This window comes from Cygnus atratus, chromosome Z (genome assembly GCF_013377495.2).
Source record: "Cygnus atratus isolate AKBS03 ecotype Queensland, Australia chromosome Z, CAtr_DNAZoo_HiC_assembly, whole genome shotgun sequence".
NCBI lineage: Eukaryota > Metazoa > Chordata > Aves > Anseriformes > Anatidae > Cygnus > Cygnus atratus.
Window position 1 is genome coordinate 62286724 of NC_066396.1, and position 14878 is coordinate 62301601.

The 14878-nt window shown below is 42.9% G+C and overlaps 1 protein-coding gene across 1 annotated transcript in view; it reads left to right on the forward strand.

Moving 5' to 3' along the window:
• The first annotated feature begins 12941 nt into the window (after nt 1–12941).
• Nucleotides 12942–14878, forward strand: part of YTHDC2 (YTH N6-methyladenosine RNA binding protein C2) — a 30918-nt gene continuing 28981 nt past the window's right edge. Inside the window, exons 1-2 of the mRNA XM_035562605.2 lie at nt 12942–13177; nt 13261–13351. Of these exons, the coding sequence (XP_035418498.1) occupies nt 13000–13177; nt 13261–13351 (269 nt within the window). The 5' untranslated portion in view covers nt 12942–12999. The remainder of the gene's footprint in view (nt 13178–13260; nt 13352–14878) is intronic.

The following is a 14878-nucleotide window of genomic DNA, read 5'->3' on the forward strand; positions in this document are numbered from 1 at the left end:
GTCTGGTGAATATGTAAAGCCAGCAAAGTTATCAAACTCTTTGTGTTATACAGCTGCTTTCAAGTATAACAGCTGATGGCAGTTGTTCCATTGTTAATATTTATTGTATTTTAACTAAGCCATTACAAGTCAAAGAGTCTCTGTGGTGTTTTTATTAGCTAAAACTACTTGCAAGTACAAACATGCATGCACTCACTGTCATATTCTCATTCTCTTCAGTTTTCCAGTTTTTCTTGCCCACATGGGGCTTCCTGGATGACCAGAGCACCAGCCCAAGCTTCTGTCCAACACATTTCCATACTTTTCCATATAGAGAATGGAAGCAGGGAATATTGCAAGTATCCTCATTGCTTCAGACTGTAGGGTGCAGTCTTTGAAGATTTATGTCTTGTCCCATCTTCTGACCTACAATGATCTCACTCTTGGTCCTAGCAGGTGCTCTTTCTCAGTCGTATGTAGGATGTTGTTTATGTGTTAGACTGGTTGCTTATTGCAGCTGTATGATTTACATTGAGGATTGCGTGGGCTGGGCAGTCATAAGACCATTTTCTTCAGCCAGGTCCCACTAGCAAGAATTCTTGCACACATTCTGAAAATACAGCATAGACTTCTGATAAGAATTAAAATTCCTAACCATTTAGACTCCTAAAACAGTGTTTCCTGACAAAGCCACCAATACAAATGAAACAAGATCAGATCCAAACCACAGCAATAAGAATCTCCATCAGTGACCTCCCTCCATACTGATGCCATTGTAGAATCATAGAATGGTTTGGGTGGGAAGGGACCTTAAAGACCATCCAGTTCCAACCCCCTGCCATAGGCAGGGATGCCACCCACTAGATCAGGTTGCCCAGGGCCCCATCCAGCCTGGCCTTGAACACCTCCAGGGATGGGGCATCCACAGCTTCTCTGGGCAGCCTGTGCCAGTGCCTCACCACCCTCTGAGTGAGGAATTTCCTCCTTACATCTGGTCTTAATCTCCCCTCTTTTAGTTTAAAACCATTCCCCCTTGTCCTATCGCTACCTGTTTGAGCAGTAGATAATCTGCCAGGCCTTACAGTTATGCAGTCATTACCGTTTTCTTTCTTCAAACTAATCCACCCATTTTCTCTAACATAGCCAGATTTCCCACTTGGCACTATATCTTTTGGTCTTATTTTATCCATGTGTTTCATGCAGTAGCCTTCTTTGCTCGTCAGGAATTCATCCATTCCTTATATTCTCTCTTGCTCCCTGCTAATGACCTTTTTGATTTGGTTATTTATCCATTGAGTTTTTTTCTGCCAGCTTTTCCCATTCTGGGGGTCAAAGTTGCAGTTAATGTTTGTATTTTCAAGGTAAGCCCCAGGACAACCTTGTACAGTAGTTTTTCCATACAAAAAGTCAGCAACACCAGTTCCTCCTGGGTGATAGGAACAGCTGTTATAATAGCTGTGGTATGCCACATAAGACAGTAAAGCCAACTGAGCTTACTGGTTTGTATCATGGTCCAAATCTAGCTTTTAAAATGAAGACATATTAAATCAGGTGGGAAGCAGCATGCCAAGCTATAGCTCCGCCTCTCCCAGACTTCTGATGCCTGCTGTGAGTTATGTGTCAGTCCACTCCTGCAGCCAAGAATATGAATTTCACATGGCAAAACCCATGCTTAAAACAGGGAACATGGTCTGTAGTAGATGGTAGGATTCTTTCTAAAGTGGATCCTCACTGTTCCTGGTGGAAAGGGTGAGTGGTGTTCAGGAAGTTATGAACAGAGAACAAAGAAGGATGCAAGGAGTAAGACCTCCATACTGCTCCCTATCCCCTCGTGGAAAATAGGCTCAATATTTCTCAAGAGAGTTTGCAGATCCTCTTTTTGAAATAGAGGATCTTATCTGTCAGTCTTTTTTTGTTTGTTTGTTTGTTTGTTTTCTGTTCATTTTCTTTTCATTTAAGTTAAATGAATCCATAGCTTTTCAATATTAGGTTATTTTCTACAATCAACTTTCCATAATGCCCTGATTTCCAAACTCAAATGCAAAAATATACCTGACAGTCATTGCAAAAAGTAGTAAGAAGGCTGCACCAGTACTGGTTGCATTATACAATACGTTTGTACACAAAGTCCGAGATCTTTAAATAGCATGGGCTACCTGATTTCAAGACGTGCTGGACTCATAAGACTTGCACCAAATCAACAGGAGTTTTAGCTTTGTTTAGGTTTGTGTGTTATCTGAAAGTCACGGCTATCTCGGGTTAAGTACTGAACAACAGAGAAATAAAATCATTGTATACGTCTCGAAGTTTAGCTACAGCTTTTTTTTTTTTTTTTTTTTTTTTACAGCAGAAGAAAAGGCTCCAAGAGAGCGGTTAAAGTAATGTGTTAGGAACACATTACAAATATTATAGAAAACAGTTTTAAAGCAATTAATGAAGGGCAACTACCTGGTCCAAGGCCAGGCCTGGACACAGGTATGGGTGTTGGCCTGGATGGGCAGGGCCATGGCTGGGCAGGGCTGTGAGGAACTGGAGCCCGGCCCTGCCATGGCCTTGCTGGGGCAGGGGCTGAGAGCCCCAGGGTGACATGGCGGCATGGGCCTGGGCAGGGGGGTGGCCCAGGGGGACTGGGCAGGGACTCACAGGACTGTCCGTGTCCTCAGGGCTCTGACATAACCTCACCAAACGGACTCAGTAAAATGATATTTGGAGGCTGTTAATCTGATGTACAGGTGTTTAGGTGTCTCTGCAACATGTACAGTGCGTTATGCAGTCACCAGTCACTTCCACATCAAATGACTCTGCACATGTATACCACTAATAAGATGTGGATGGCATGCCCACAGTTATGCACCTTAGCAAAATCTGTGCTTATCAATGACCTCCATAACAGCTAAATAAATGTTCTTTTCCTAAGTAAAAGTTATTTTAATTAGGGAACGTTAATACAAACCATTTTTTCTATCAGCTTCAAAATGCATATCTCTCTTGCTGCTGTTATGTAGATCCAGGATTTAGCTGTTCGAATTGCTGCAACTGCTTAGGTATTCAGAAGGAAGTTTTTGACACAGACAAGAATTGAAACAAATGCCTGGTGGTATCAAAGGAGAGATTATCCTTGATTTCAGTAGGCTTCAGATAAAGACTATCTTTGTTTATCAGTTTTCACATTAATGAAATTGAAAGGAGCTGACATATAATGTGAATTTAAATAAATATTATTTTTAAACAAATATTATTTAAAACAACCACGTATACAGCAAAGTGCTTTTGGCACCAACAGAGCCGCGGCTTAGCAAAGAAATTGCCAGTTAAATTGTCATCAAGAGCTCAATGTCTACAGTCAGTGTATTATCCTTCTCACATTACTTCATTTAGATCCATCTCACATCACAGACATTGGACTTCCCTCTGCTAGAAATGCTATTCTCATGCAGCCTTTACTGTGGGGTGTTATCAAGCAGAGCTGGATAACAAATTCATCAGAACGGCATTTTCAAAGGAAAATAACATTTTTATGAGAATTTTTTATGGTTGTTTTCTTCTGCTCCAGAATGTGATGAGTAAAATTGAGATATCTTATAAGTGAAGATATTTGTATATATATATAAATTGAGATTTATATATATATATATATAAATATATATATATTGAGATTTTATATATATATTTATATATAAACTGAGATATTTTATAAGTGAAATTAGTTTCATTTAGATGTGATATCAATGCCATTTTTGAGAAGCCTCCTACTCAATCTTTGCCTTTATAATGCTCAACCACCTTGTAAAACATTTCTTTTCTGAAGAGTTTAAAGTTGTTTGTTGGTAATGAGAATGTGTGGGAAGCTGTGGGACCTGAGCATGATGAAGGCGATATGGAATAAGGGGTGGATATTGTCACAGTCTTGGTTAGAATAGAGTTATTTTTCTCCACAGAGGCTCACACAATGCTGTGTTTTGGATTTGTGATTAAAATAATGCTGATAACACACGGATGTGTCAGTTGTTGCAGAACAGTGCTCACACAGAGCCAAGGACATTTCCGTTTCTGGTGCTGCCCTGCCAGCAAGGAGGCTGGGGGTACACCAGGAGCTGGGAGGGGACGCAGCCAGGACAGCTGGCACAGACTGGCCAGAGGGATGTCCCATACCATGCGGTTCCATGGTCAGCAATAAAAGCTGGGGTAAGGAAGGAGAAAGACGGCGGACATTCAGAGCGATGGTGTTTGTTTACTTGAGAAATCGTTCTGCATGCTGAGCCTTGCTTTCCTGGGAGTGGCTGAACACCTGCCTGCCGATGAGAAGCAGTGAATGGATTCCTTGCTTTGTTTCACTTCCGTGTGCAGCTTTTGCTTTACCTTGTGAACTGCCTTTATCTCAACCCCTGTGTTCTCCCACTTTTGCCTGTCTGATTCTCTCCCCCATCCCACCTGGGGAGAGTGAGTGAGTGGCTCTGTGGTGCTCAGCAGAGTTAAACCACAACAGTACTGTAGACAGACTATTTATAATCAAAAATAATGACACCTGAATAGGTTTACAGGTTGGTTTCTAAGCACTGTTCTTGAAGGGGACACCATCAAAAAAACCATCAATGATGAAAATTACTTGAGTTATATTTTGTACCAACAGTTGCCTTATTTGACAATGGAAATTATATGAAATGGAAACAATACTGAAATGGACTCATGAAGCACAAAATAAGCAAGTAAAACTGATTAAGATCCAAGGAAAAGTCCATGTCCTATATTACATTTCATGCAGTGAAATCTGTTCAACAAACTTGATCTTGTCACAGAAGACATGGGCAACTCTGCCAGGTGACAAAGTCTTACAACTCTTTTCCCAAGCAACAACAAATATATTTAAAAAAAAAAAAAACGCAGAAAAACTTAGAAATTTGCTTTCTCCAAAATATGGTTTCTTTGTAAACTGGAACAGTGATAAACAGCTCAGCATATTCACTGGAGAGAAGAGCCTGCTGCAAGCTCACGGAAGTAACTTACAGTTCAGAGTGGTTTGCTTAGGATTTTAAAAACAAATTACATAGTCAGTATACCTTTTCTTTGTTTCCCTATGTGGCAAGACTCTGAAGGTTTCCTTTTTTTTTTTCTTTTTTTTTTTTTTTTTTTCCTGGAGCCATGTATACCCTCAGTGCGTAAAAATCTGACTGACAGGAACTGAGTGTTAGCTCTGGAAGCATAAACTGTGTCACTATGGCCTTGAATCTCATTATGGCCTGAGATGGTTCAAGTGTGACATCATAGTAATGCAACTCTACTGCTTTCTGTGATAAGATAATAACTTTTTGCTATGCTTCCCATATTGTGTAGTTGTAACAGCTGAGGTCAATGTTAACTCCTGCTCTCAGCAGTTCTCTCCACTCAATAGAAAAGTGGAACTTTACCTTCTACTTTCATATTGTTCTGTTATTCAGAAAATATACCAAAACAAATTCCTGTCTTGGAACCTAAATTAAATGAAACCTAATTGAAGCCAAATGATTCAGAAAGAAGAGATGAGCAAGGAGCATGTAAGGATGGGGTTCCTGGAACTCCTGTGGTCCCCAGGTCTTGGTACAGATCAACAGTGTGGTTTGGGCACGGAGGTACACTTTTGGTGCTTGTAGAAGGTGAACTAAATCATTCAATACTATTACAGACTCAAATTTAAGTAGCTGCAGGAGTGTCTTTCAAGGACAAAAACTGCAGAAGGCTCATTGCCTTTTTCCTTACATTATGGCCAACAAACTTATATGTCACCAAATGACATTACCCTGCCTCTGAAGCTTCCTACAACCCTTGTCCTAAAACCCTTTGTAAAGATATATTTTGGCAGTGAATGAGTGCATAGCAAAAAATAGTGTAACCTGTAAAAGAGCAGCAATGAATAAAAGAGTTGGTTCCATGAATCCATAGCAGAGGTGTGTGATTAATTAGATTTTCTAGAGTCTACTAGATATGAACTCCAAGTAAAATTTCTCCTGGACCTGATACATTTTGAAAGTCCTTCCATTATCTGGTAGGGACTGAGCTCATGATGCATCCTTTCTATTCAGCTGAATATGAATAAGATATCTATCTCTTACTCTGCTGCCTATCTTCATAAAACTTTATGGAATTTGTAATCTGAGACTTTCACCCCCTCCTTCAATTCTGGTTTAAACTGGTGAGGAGGTTCAAACATTACTTCAGGAGGGACTGAGAGCAGACAGAAGCACACATGTAAATATTTATCTGCACACAAAATGATAGACCATTTATTAAATTGATTAATAGACTTTTTCCCTTACATTTAAAAATAAATTAATAAATAATAATAAAAAAAACTTAAAGTGAATAAGGGCACTAGAAAAGACAGATGAATGAGAAATGTATCTATACATTGTAAAAAGGGTAGGTGTGGTGGGTTGACCTTGACTGGCTACTAGGTGCCCAGCATGCTGCTCTCTTACTCCTACTCCCAAAAGGACGGGGGAAGAAAATAGGGTGTGAGAACTATGGGTTGTGATAAGGACAGAGAGATCACTCACCAGGTACTGTCATGGGCAGAGAAGACTCAACTTGGGGAAGATGAATTTAATTTGTTGCCAATTAATAGCAGAATAAGGCAGCAAGAGCTAAAAGCAAACTAGAAATCCCTTCTCCTTACCGCCTTCTTCCTAGGCTCACCTTCAGTTTCATTCTCACTTCTACCTTCTCCTGGCCCAAGAGGTGCAGGGGAATGGGTGTTGCAGTCAGTCCCTAAAGCTTTCTCTCTGCTGCTCCTTCCTCCTCACGCTCTTCCCCTGCTCCAGTGTGGGGTCCCCACCATGGGATGCTGTACTACCCAAATGTCTCCAATATAGGTCCTTCCCATGGGCTTCAATTCCTGCCAAGCACTGCTCCCACGTGACTCCATACCACGGGGTCCATCCATCCCCCAGGAGCAAACTGCTCCAGCACGGGTCCCCCACGGGCGGCAGCTGCCCCCAGACCCCCTGCTCCTGCGTGGGCTCCTCTCCACGGGCTGCAGCTCCGGCCCGGGGCCTGCTCCTGCAGGGGCTCTCCATGGGCCGCAGCCTCCTCCAGGCCACATCCCCCTGCTCCAGCGGGGGCTCCTCCACGGGGGGGCTGCAGCGTGGAGATCTGCTCCATGTGGGACCCATGGGCTGCAGGGGGACAGCCTGCTCCACCAGGGGCCTCTCCACAGGCTGCAGGGGAACTGCTGCTGCCTGCCTGGAGCACCTCCTGCCCTCCTGCTGCACTCACCTGGGGGGCTGCAGGGCTGCTTCTCTCACATTGTCTCACCCCTCTCTCCCAGCTGCTGTTGCCCAGCACTTCTTTCCCTTCCTTAACTCTGCTCTCCCCGAGGCCCAACCAGCGTCACTCCCTGGCTCAGCTCTGGCCAGCAGCAGGTCTCTCTTGGAGCAGCTGGAGCCGGCTCTGATCTGACATGGAGCAGCTGGTGGGACTTGCTCACAGAGGCCACCCCTGCAGCCCCTCCAGGCTACCACAACCTTGCCATGTAAACCCAAGACAGTAACTTAAATGTGGAGGAGGCAATCATGCATCTATAAGTCACATCAGCAGTAGAAATTCTAGGGAATTATGAGTGTATACCATTTTGTGCAGTAAAGCAACAGAGTACCATTTTCACCATGTCATTTCTTAAATAAACATTTCTCATTCTAATTTCACACTAGCCTTACTGCCTTAAATATTTATAAGTACATAACTCATTTTAATAGGACTGTTAATAACCACAGTCAATACCTATCAGGTTACAAATTCGCTATGATACCTAAAACAAAAATGTATCACTATGTCATTTTTCTAATAAAGGGACTGAAAAATATAAATCCTTTGCTCCTTCAGTAACCTGAGCTTGTATGTTAATGCTAGATCATCAGTGATTCTTGCATCACATTTGAAGAGATAAGTAAATCTTACAACATTAACCACTAAAATCTTTTTAAAAAATCACAGAACGACTGTAACTATTTTGTAATCAACTCTGACACAATACACTTACAAAGTTAGTGCATAAGGGATATATTTTTTTCATAATTCAATAGAGAGAGGATATTCCGCAAAGTAAAAAACAAGCCAGCAAATACTGCTACGTAGTAAAAGTGCCTCTGAAGAGGGCAAGATAGGAATGCATAATTGTATTTGAATATGCAGGTGTATTTTAGCATTAAGCTCTGCTGCCTCTTAATGCTTCTCATTAAAAAATATGTAGGCATTTGGACATCTGGTGATAGAAAGAAATAATTCTCATTTGAGGAATATTTGCTTGGTGTAAGCCCTAGCCAGAAGGTATTTCTGAGGCCAACCCTGAAAAGGGGTTTTAAGAAGTCTTACAAGTTATTAACTTTAATAAGAAAATCTACAGCTAGTAGTTTTTATTAAAAGGTATAAGTTCATATACATGAACTACCATGTAAAAGAATGTAGACTGAACCAAAGTCAAAAACTGTTTTGGATGGAATTTTTTCAGAATGATCCGTTGTATTTTCCTGTTGTACTTCTACATCTAATATTGGCCTGAGCTTGTGCTAGAGTACCAAACTGGGTGAAGAGCTGCCTGAATGCAGATGGGCATTTCCTTTGCTCACAGACACAGACCTTTCTGTAAAGATTCTTTCTCAAACATATGAGACAAGACAAATATAATGGACCTATGTCTTAGACCACATCACACAGTGAGTAGTTATTCACTGAGAAGCAAGTATGTTGAAATGACAGAGCACTCCTAAAGGGAAAAGAGAAACTGTCAAAACTGCACTTTGCAATTACAATTTCTCCTTGTCTACATGGAGATAAGAAACTACAAGTGAAAACAGTGGCAGCATTTACATGGCATTAGGCCCTTCTGCTTGTATGGCAATATTGAAGAGGCACTACACGTGTAATAGATATATAAGGTACACAATATACACATACACACACACACACCACATTCCAAATGTATATTTCATCACAATTTTTCTCAAGAATCCCTTTGGCTTGTTAGTCATGATCTGCTTGTTTGTTCTGCTACATGCTGTTTAATTTTTCACCCCATGTTTCATGGGTTTATTCTGCTCCTCTTTTCTTAGTATCTCTTGAATGGAAACCACATACAGCAGACTTGAATTTGTGACTTTGAAATTCATGATGATTTACTGAGATTAATCATAACAAAACACATGTCAAACTCTCACTGACAACCAACCAAAACTCAGGACTGTTAAATCCCATATATTAATTATTCTAACCCACAGATCCATATGCCCGTTTCTGAAGGGAAGAGTGTGCTGCTCCTCACAGACCAGAGAACAGAGGGAGCATGCTACAGCTCTATTGCGGTGAAAAAGCAGGCTCTTAAGCAACAGCAGGCATGGTGCGTTTTATTATCAGCTTCCACCTTCTGGCCCTGGGCAGTTCCTGGGCATGCCCCATGATGCACTGATACGGCCGCGTTTGCATGCCATGTCCTCCAGCGAGTGTGTGCTGCTCAGCCTGCCCAGGGTTGTGGCTTGCACCTGGGCCAGTCAGAGCTGCAGGGCAGCCTCGAGGTGGTCTAGAATCACCCTTTGTGGGTTTGGAAGCATGTTTTAAAAAACTGGAGTCCATTCTGCAGAGCATTTGGGCTTAAGGCACAATTTTGTTTTCACTCTTTGTTTTCATACACTCGGTGCATATTTTAAACAGCTAGTTAGCAGGACTAGGACTTGCTGCAGCATGCAGCATATGGGTAACAGCTACTTATCACGAAAATGTTTCTCCTGCTTCACGGTAGTGTTGAATTACTCTGTGTTCAGTAGTTTTTACCTAAATCCTGACTCCTCCAATTTGTATCTGTAGTCTGAGAAGAACGATATATTGGATGCCTGATTTTTTTTTGGCATATTGATAGTGAAAAGCTGTAACAAGCAGATAGTTTAAATCATGCTCAGTTTGCCTGCACGCCACTCATCTTTACAATGTGTTAAATTCAAACACTGCTAGTTTAGTGAGCCAAGCTTTCCTTTATTTCACTAATATTTTTTGAGTTCCTGTCTTAAACACCTGGAGACAAATTAACCTCTAGTGTAATTCTAGCGAGTTATGTTAGCTGTGAATTCAGGCTGCGCTCCTTAAAATGCAGTTTTATTTTCCAGCAGGAGTATATAACAATGATTCTTTCTTTCCCAATGTGTATACTCCCTGTGTTTTGAAACATGTCTTTTTCTTTGACTAAAATAGAATCTTCCTCGTTTTTCACAAAAAAAATAGCGTTGGAGAGTCAATTGGACAGCAATGGAAGAAGCAAGCTACGTATTAAGATATTTGTTATGCTGGATGCACTTGGGCCCCATCATACTCTTAACTTTCCATGTGAAACCTAACATAATAACAAATCATTATGTTTGTGAGCTGTTGTGTACAAAAGATTGCAAATTTGAGATCAGAATAGGGTCTGAAGAATAATTCTGCAGAATCACATGCTTTTTCTGTAGGAAAGCAAGATGATGCTGTTAAGACATGGGAACTGGTAACAGATCTGTGTTCATAATTATGGAGGTCTAATGCGACTCTTTCAAGTCTGCTATGGTCAATCATGTAGTGGTAGTATCAAGCTGATGGCTAGCTAAACTCAACCACACTGCTCTCTCACTCCCCCTACTCAAACGAACAGGGGGAGAAAACAGGATGAAGAAAAGGGGTTCACAAGTTGAGATGAGGACAGCTTAATTATAGAGAAAAACAAGCAAAGGCTGCACAGAAGCAAAAGGAGAAAGTTATTCTCTACTTCCCAACAAGCAGTGTTCAGCCATGTCTCAGGAAGGAGGGCCTCAATATGTGTCGCAGTTGCTTTGGAGGACAGATGCTTCCCTAACAAGAACCCCTTCCCCAAATGTCCCTTTGGCTGGTTTGGGTCAGGTGCCCTGGTGCATCCCCCCTTCTGGCTGCCCACCCCATCCTGCTGGCTCTAGGCGGCTGGGGGACCAGCCCTGGTGCTGTGCCAGTGCCACCCTGCCACAGACAAAACACAACTGGTGTCTGGGGCCGCAGGTGCAGGGCACAGCGCTGCGTGGGCTGCTGTGGGACTGCGAGCTCCATTCCAGCGGGACCCAGCACGCAAACGTTACTGCTGATACTGAGACATGGGATCTTTATCTTCCTAAGGTACATAGCTTCATTTTTAATAATAAATGTGGTGTGCTCAAGTATTACAGTACTGAATGTCACAGAGACAGTTATAAGGAAGTACCAACAGGTACTTTGGCTGAAGAAGTATAGCAAGGAAGTGGGATTAAAAAACTAAGAACATTTAAATAGCAATCTTAAAGCAAAACTTCTGTTCCATGCCACTTCTCAGAGCAGAATTATGCTGAAGTGAGCTTTGTATACAGTTTTGGTAGAGCCCTCTTTAAGAGATATCTTTCAGACACCTACACTCTACAGTGTTTATTTGCTATCTGTTGACCTAGTTGTCCACTTAAGTTCACACTTGAGGAATAGTTTGCTCTGGGTCCAAGTATTCTCCTGACTAAATGATGATTACAAAGTAGCAGCCCTCAGAAGGGAATGGTGCCATGTCTAAAAGCCTTTTTTTTTCTTAGCCTCTGTGTAGGGTCAAATGGACGATTGTTTCACCCAAGGGATTACGTACCGATCTAAAGAATATATAAAGAACTGACAAATTTCCCATACAGTGAAAGGACAAAACGACTTCCCTTGGAGTTCCATCTTGAAAAATTATTTACATTTTACAAAATCTAGACCAAGTAGTACTTTTTGGTGAAGAGACTGAGGACTGTGATGGTCTTACCCATTTATATTTAATGTCACTCAGCTAAATTACATAATTTATGGCTGGATGGATATCAGTGCTTCTTTTTTTGGTCACTGCCAATGTACACTATTACAAGGACATACACTTCAGCAGCCTAATGAAAAACAAAACAAAACATTTTTCTTCATTTTACAATATGATTTTGTATTTATCATGACTATTTGTACTTTTATTAACTAAGTGTTCACCACAACATCAACAGTATATCACCTGTGTAGTAAGTTAAATGTAGTTATGGGATAAACTATGTATCCTCTGCCACTGCACCTTGGCAGGCCACATACCTCTCCTGGTGTTAGAGTACACCTTCTGATCCTTCTTCTTCCACACACACATTTAAACGGGTGTATAAAGGACTGTATGTTACAGAGCAGTTGTGCTATGCATTTGCTTAAGGACATGGTTTAGTGGGTGACATTGGTGGTAGGGTGATGGTTGGACCAGATGATCTTGGAGGTCTTTTCCAACTTTAATGATTCGGTGATTCTATTCTAAGAACAGAGCTTTCCTCGAAACTTTGCAACTCATCTGCTGCAGTGTGTCCTCAGCCACAGCCTGCTGTCTATCTCTTGTAGCCTGTGGGAAAGCCGGCAGCCTGAATTTGATTTCCAGCAGCGGAGCAATTCACTGTGAGAGAGACAGAGAAGTCATTACGTTCCAGGGGGACCTTCCCGCAGCTGCAGCAGCCCCAATGGCTCTCAACCCTCCTTCTATGCCTCCCGCTGTGCATCCAGATGGGCCCTCAAAGTGTTAGAGGGAAGGACTGTGGTGCATAGAGCGCAGTTAGTTGTAGTTAACTTTGTGAGCTTGTTTGATACCTGCTTTGCTACAATATTTAGAAGACAGATAGATAGATGATCAACTCTGTGCACCCACCACCTCAGTAACGGTACGTAAGACACCAGCAAACAGCACTTTTGCCCTCTCTGCCCGTCCAGCACGGCGGGTTTCACCACCCATCGCCCCCATTCCAGACGAGATTCACAGACGCCGAGGGCGAGCCCTCCTGTCACCCCCCCCCTCAGCGACGGCCTCACGGGCACGCGCACGGCCAGCGGCCGTTAACGCTCGCCAACGGCCGCGTCTCGGTGGGAGGAGCTGGCGGCCGCCCCGCCCCGCCCCGCGCGCTGCCGTCACGACGCTGCCCCCGCCCGCCCCGCGCCTGCTGCCGTCCCCGATCAGCTGCCCCTGCCCGTCGCGCCGCGGTGCTCGCAGCCATGTCGCGGCCCGGCGGCGGCGCTAGCAGCTTCACCCGTCAGCCCGGCGGCGCGCAGGGGGGCTCGGCGGGCCGCGGTCGCGGCCGCGGCCGGGCGCTGAAGGATGTCCGCGTCGACGAGGAGGTGGAGATCGCCGTGAGCATGGCCCTCGAGCGGTTCCGCTACGGGGACGAGAAGGGTGCGGAGAGGGGACCGGGGGGGGCGACGGCCGGAACGACGCCTGCCCGCCGTCTTCTCACTTCTTTTTTTTTTTTGTCTTAGAAATGGAGTTTCCTTCATCCCTCACTACCACCGAGCGGGCCTTCGTGCACCGGCTGTGTCAGTCCCTTGGTTTGATATCGAAGAGTAAAGGGTAAGCTTGGTCTGCCGCCCGCGGGCGCGTTGGTTTGCGGATCGCCATTGAGCGACCCCCGGGATCCCGCGGACCCTGCCTTGTTACGCGGCGTAAACTAGGGGCAGAGAGTCCGAAACGAAATAAATACCTTCGCACTACACTTTAGGTCTAAGTTAACGAAACCCGTGGCATGCTCGGTAGGTTATCCTTTTACTGCTACGTCGATTTTACGCGTCCCTAAAAAGACTTCTCACCAGAATGAATGCTGTGTTACCTGCCCTACTGTGTGCCCAAGAGGTTTGCACGGAATCTGATAGCTCGACAGGTAAAATGCAGCATACAACAGTATCGCCAGAAGAGCGCTTCTAAGAAGCGCAAGAGAACAGAATTCGTACACAGGTATTCACAATTTTTTCCCCCTCTTATTCTCCTCTCATCTTTTGAAGAGGAGATCCGTGTTTATTGACCTGATAAGCTTGCATAAAAGCTGAGAATCTGATTCCTAGGTGGGTTAAGGTGAAAAAGCAGCAGAAAAGGGAAAGTTAAAGGACAAACCCAGAGAGGTAGAATACCACATATAACTTGTGTGTGGGTGTATGTGTAGACTGTTGTAAAACTGCAGCAGTATTTGCTATTACTCATTTCTCATGGTACTTTGTGATTCTTGCTAAAGGAGTGTAGCATGCTAATTCTCTGAATTGTGCTTACCTGCCACATTTCAGTGGGTGCTATTCAGTTCAGCTTGTTTTGAGTGAGTAGCTTGATTTCAGGAGAGCTTACTCAATTGCTTGAATGGTTTTCAGGTGAAGTTACACTGCTCTACATTGGTTCTGGTCTTGGGGTAGCGCAGCTGATTTTTGCTGCAGATACCTGAGCCTATAAATTTGCCTGATCTTGTGTATCTTTGCATCATATTTTGGGAATGTGAAGTGTTAGAAAGCTTTAGCACAAGTGCCGAAACAGTCAGAAGTAAGACACTTGGGTTATATGGTACCTATTCTGAACAGTAACTGGTAAACCCTGCTTGAATTCCTTGTGGAGCTTCCTAAGTGTTTCTGAGTGACTCCCAAGTATGTTATGCTGTTTGCAGGTTTTTCTGGAGCCTTCAGGGTGACTTGAAACTTGGAAAATAGTTGAAATTTAATCAGATGGGGAAAAAAAAAAAAGGATATTCCCTTAGAAAGGCACAACTTTTTTTTTTTTTTTTGACTATAATAATACATTGCACATTACGGAAGCATAAATCTCCTTTTAAAATAAATTCAAGTGTTCTTAGGCTTGGTGTCCCCAGATTAGCTCAATAATGACACTTGCAATAACTTTTGAAGTTATCTGTCTTTAAATCTATCTATTTCTAGATAGACTGTAATTTTAATATTAGTATTCATTACTGTGCCTGTGGCACAGAGTGGATAAATAAGGGAAACTGTTTCTTGGGAACCACAGGTCAATGTTGTGTGTCCTTATCTTTTTTCTTTACATTAAGGAAATACATATTGAATACTTAAAGAAACTGTGTTATAACTCTTCATAGCAACTATGTTT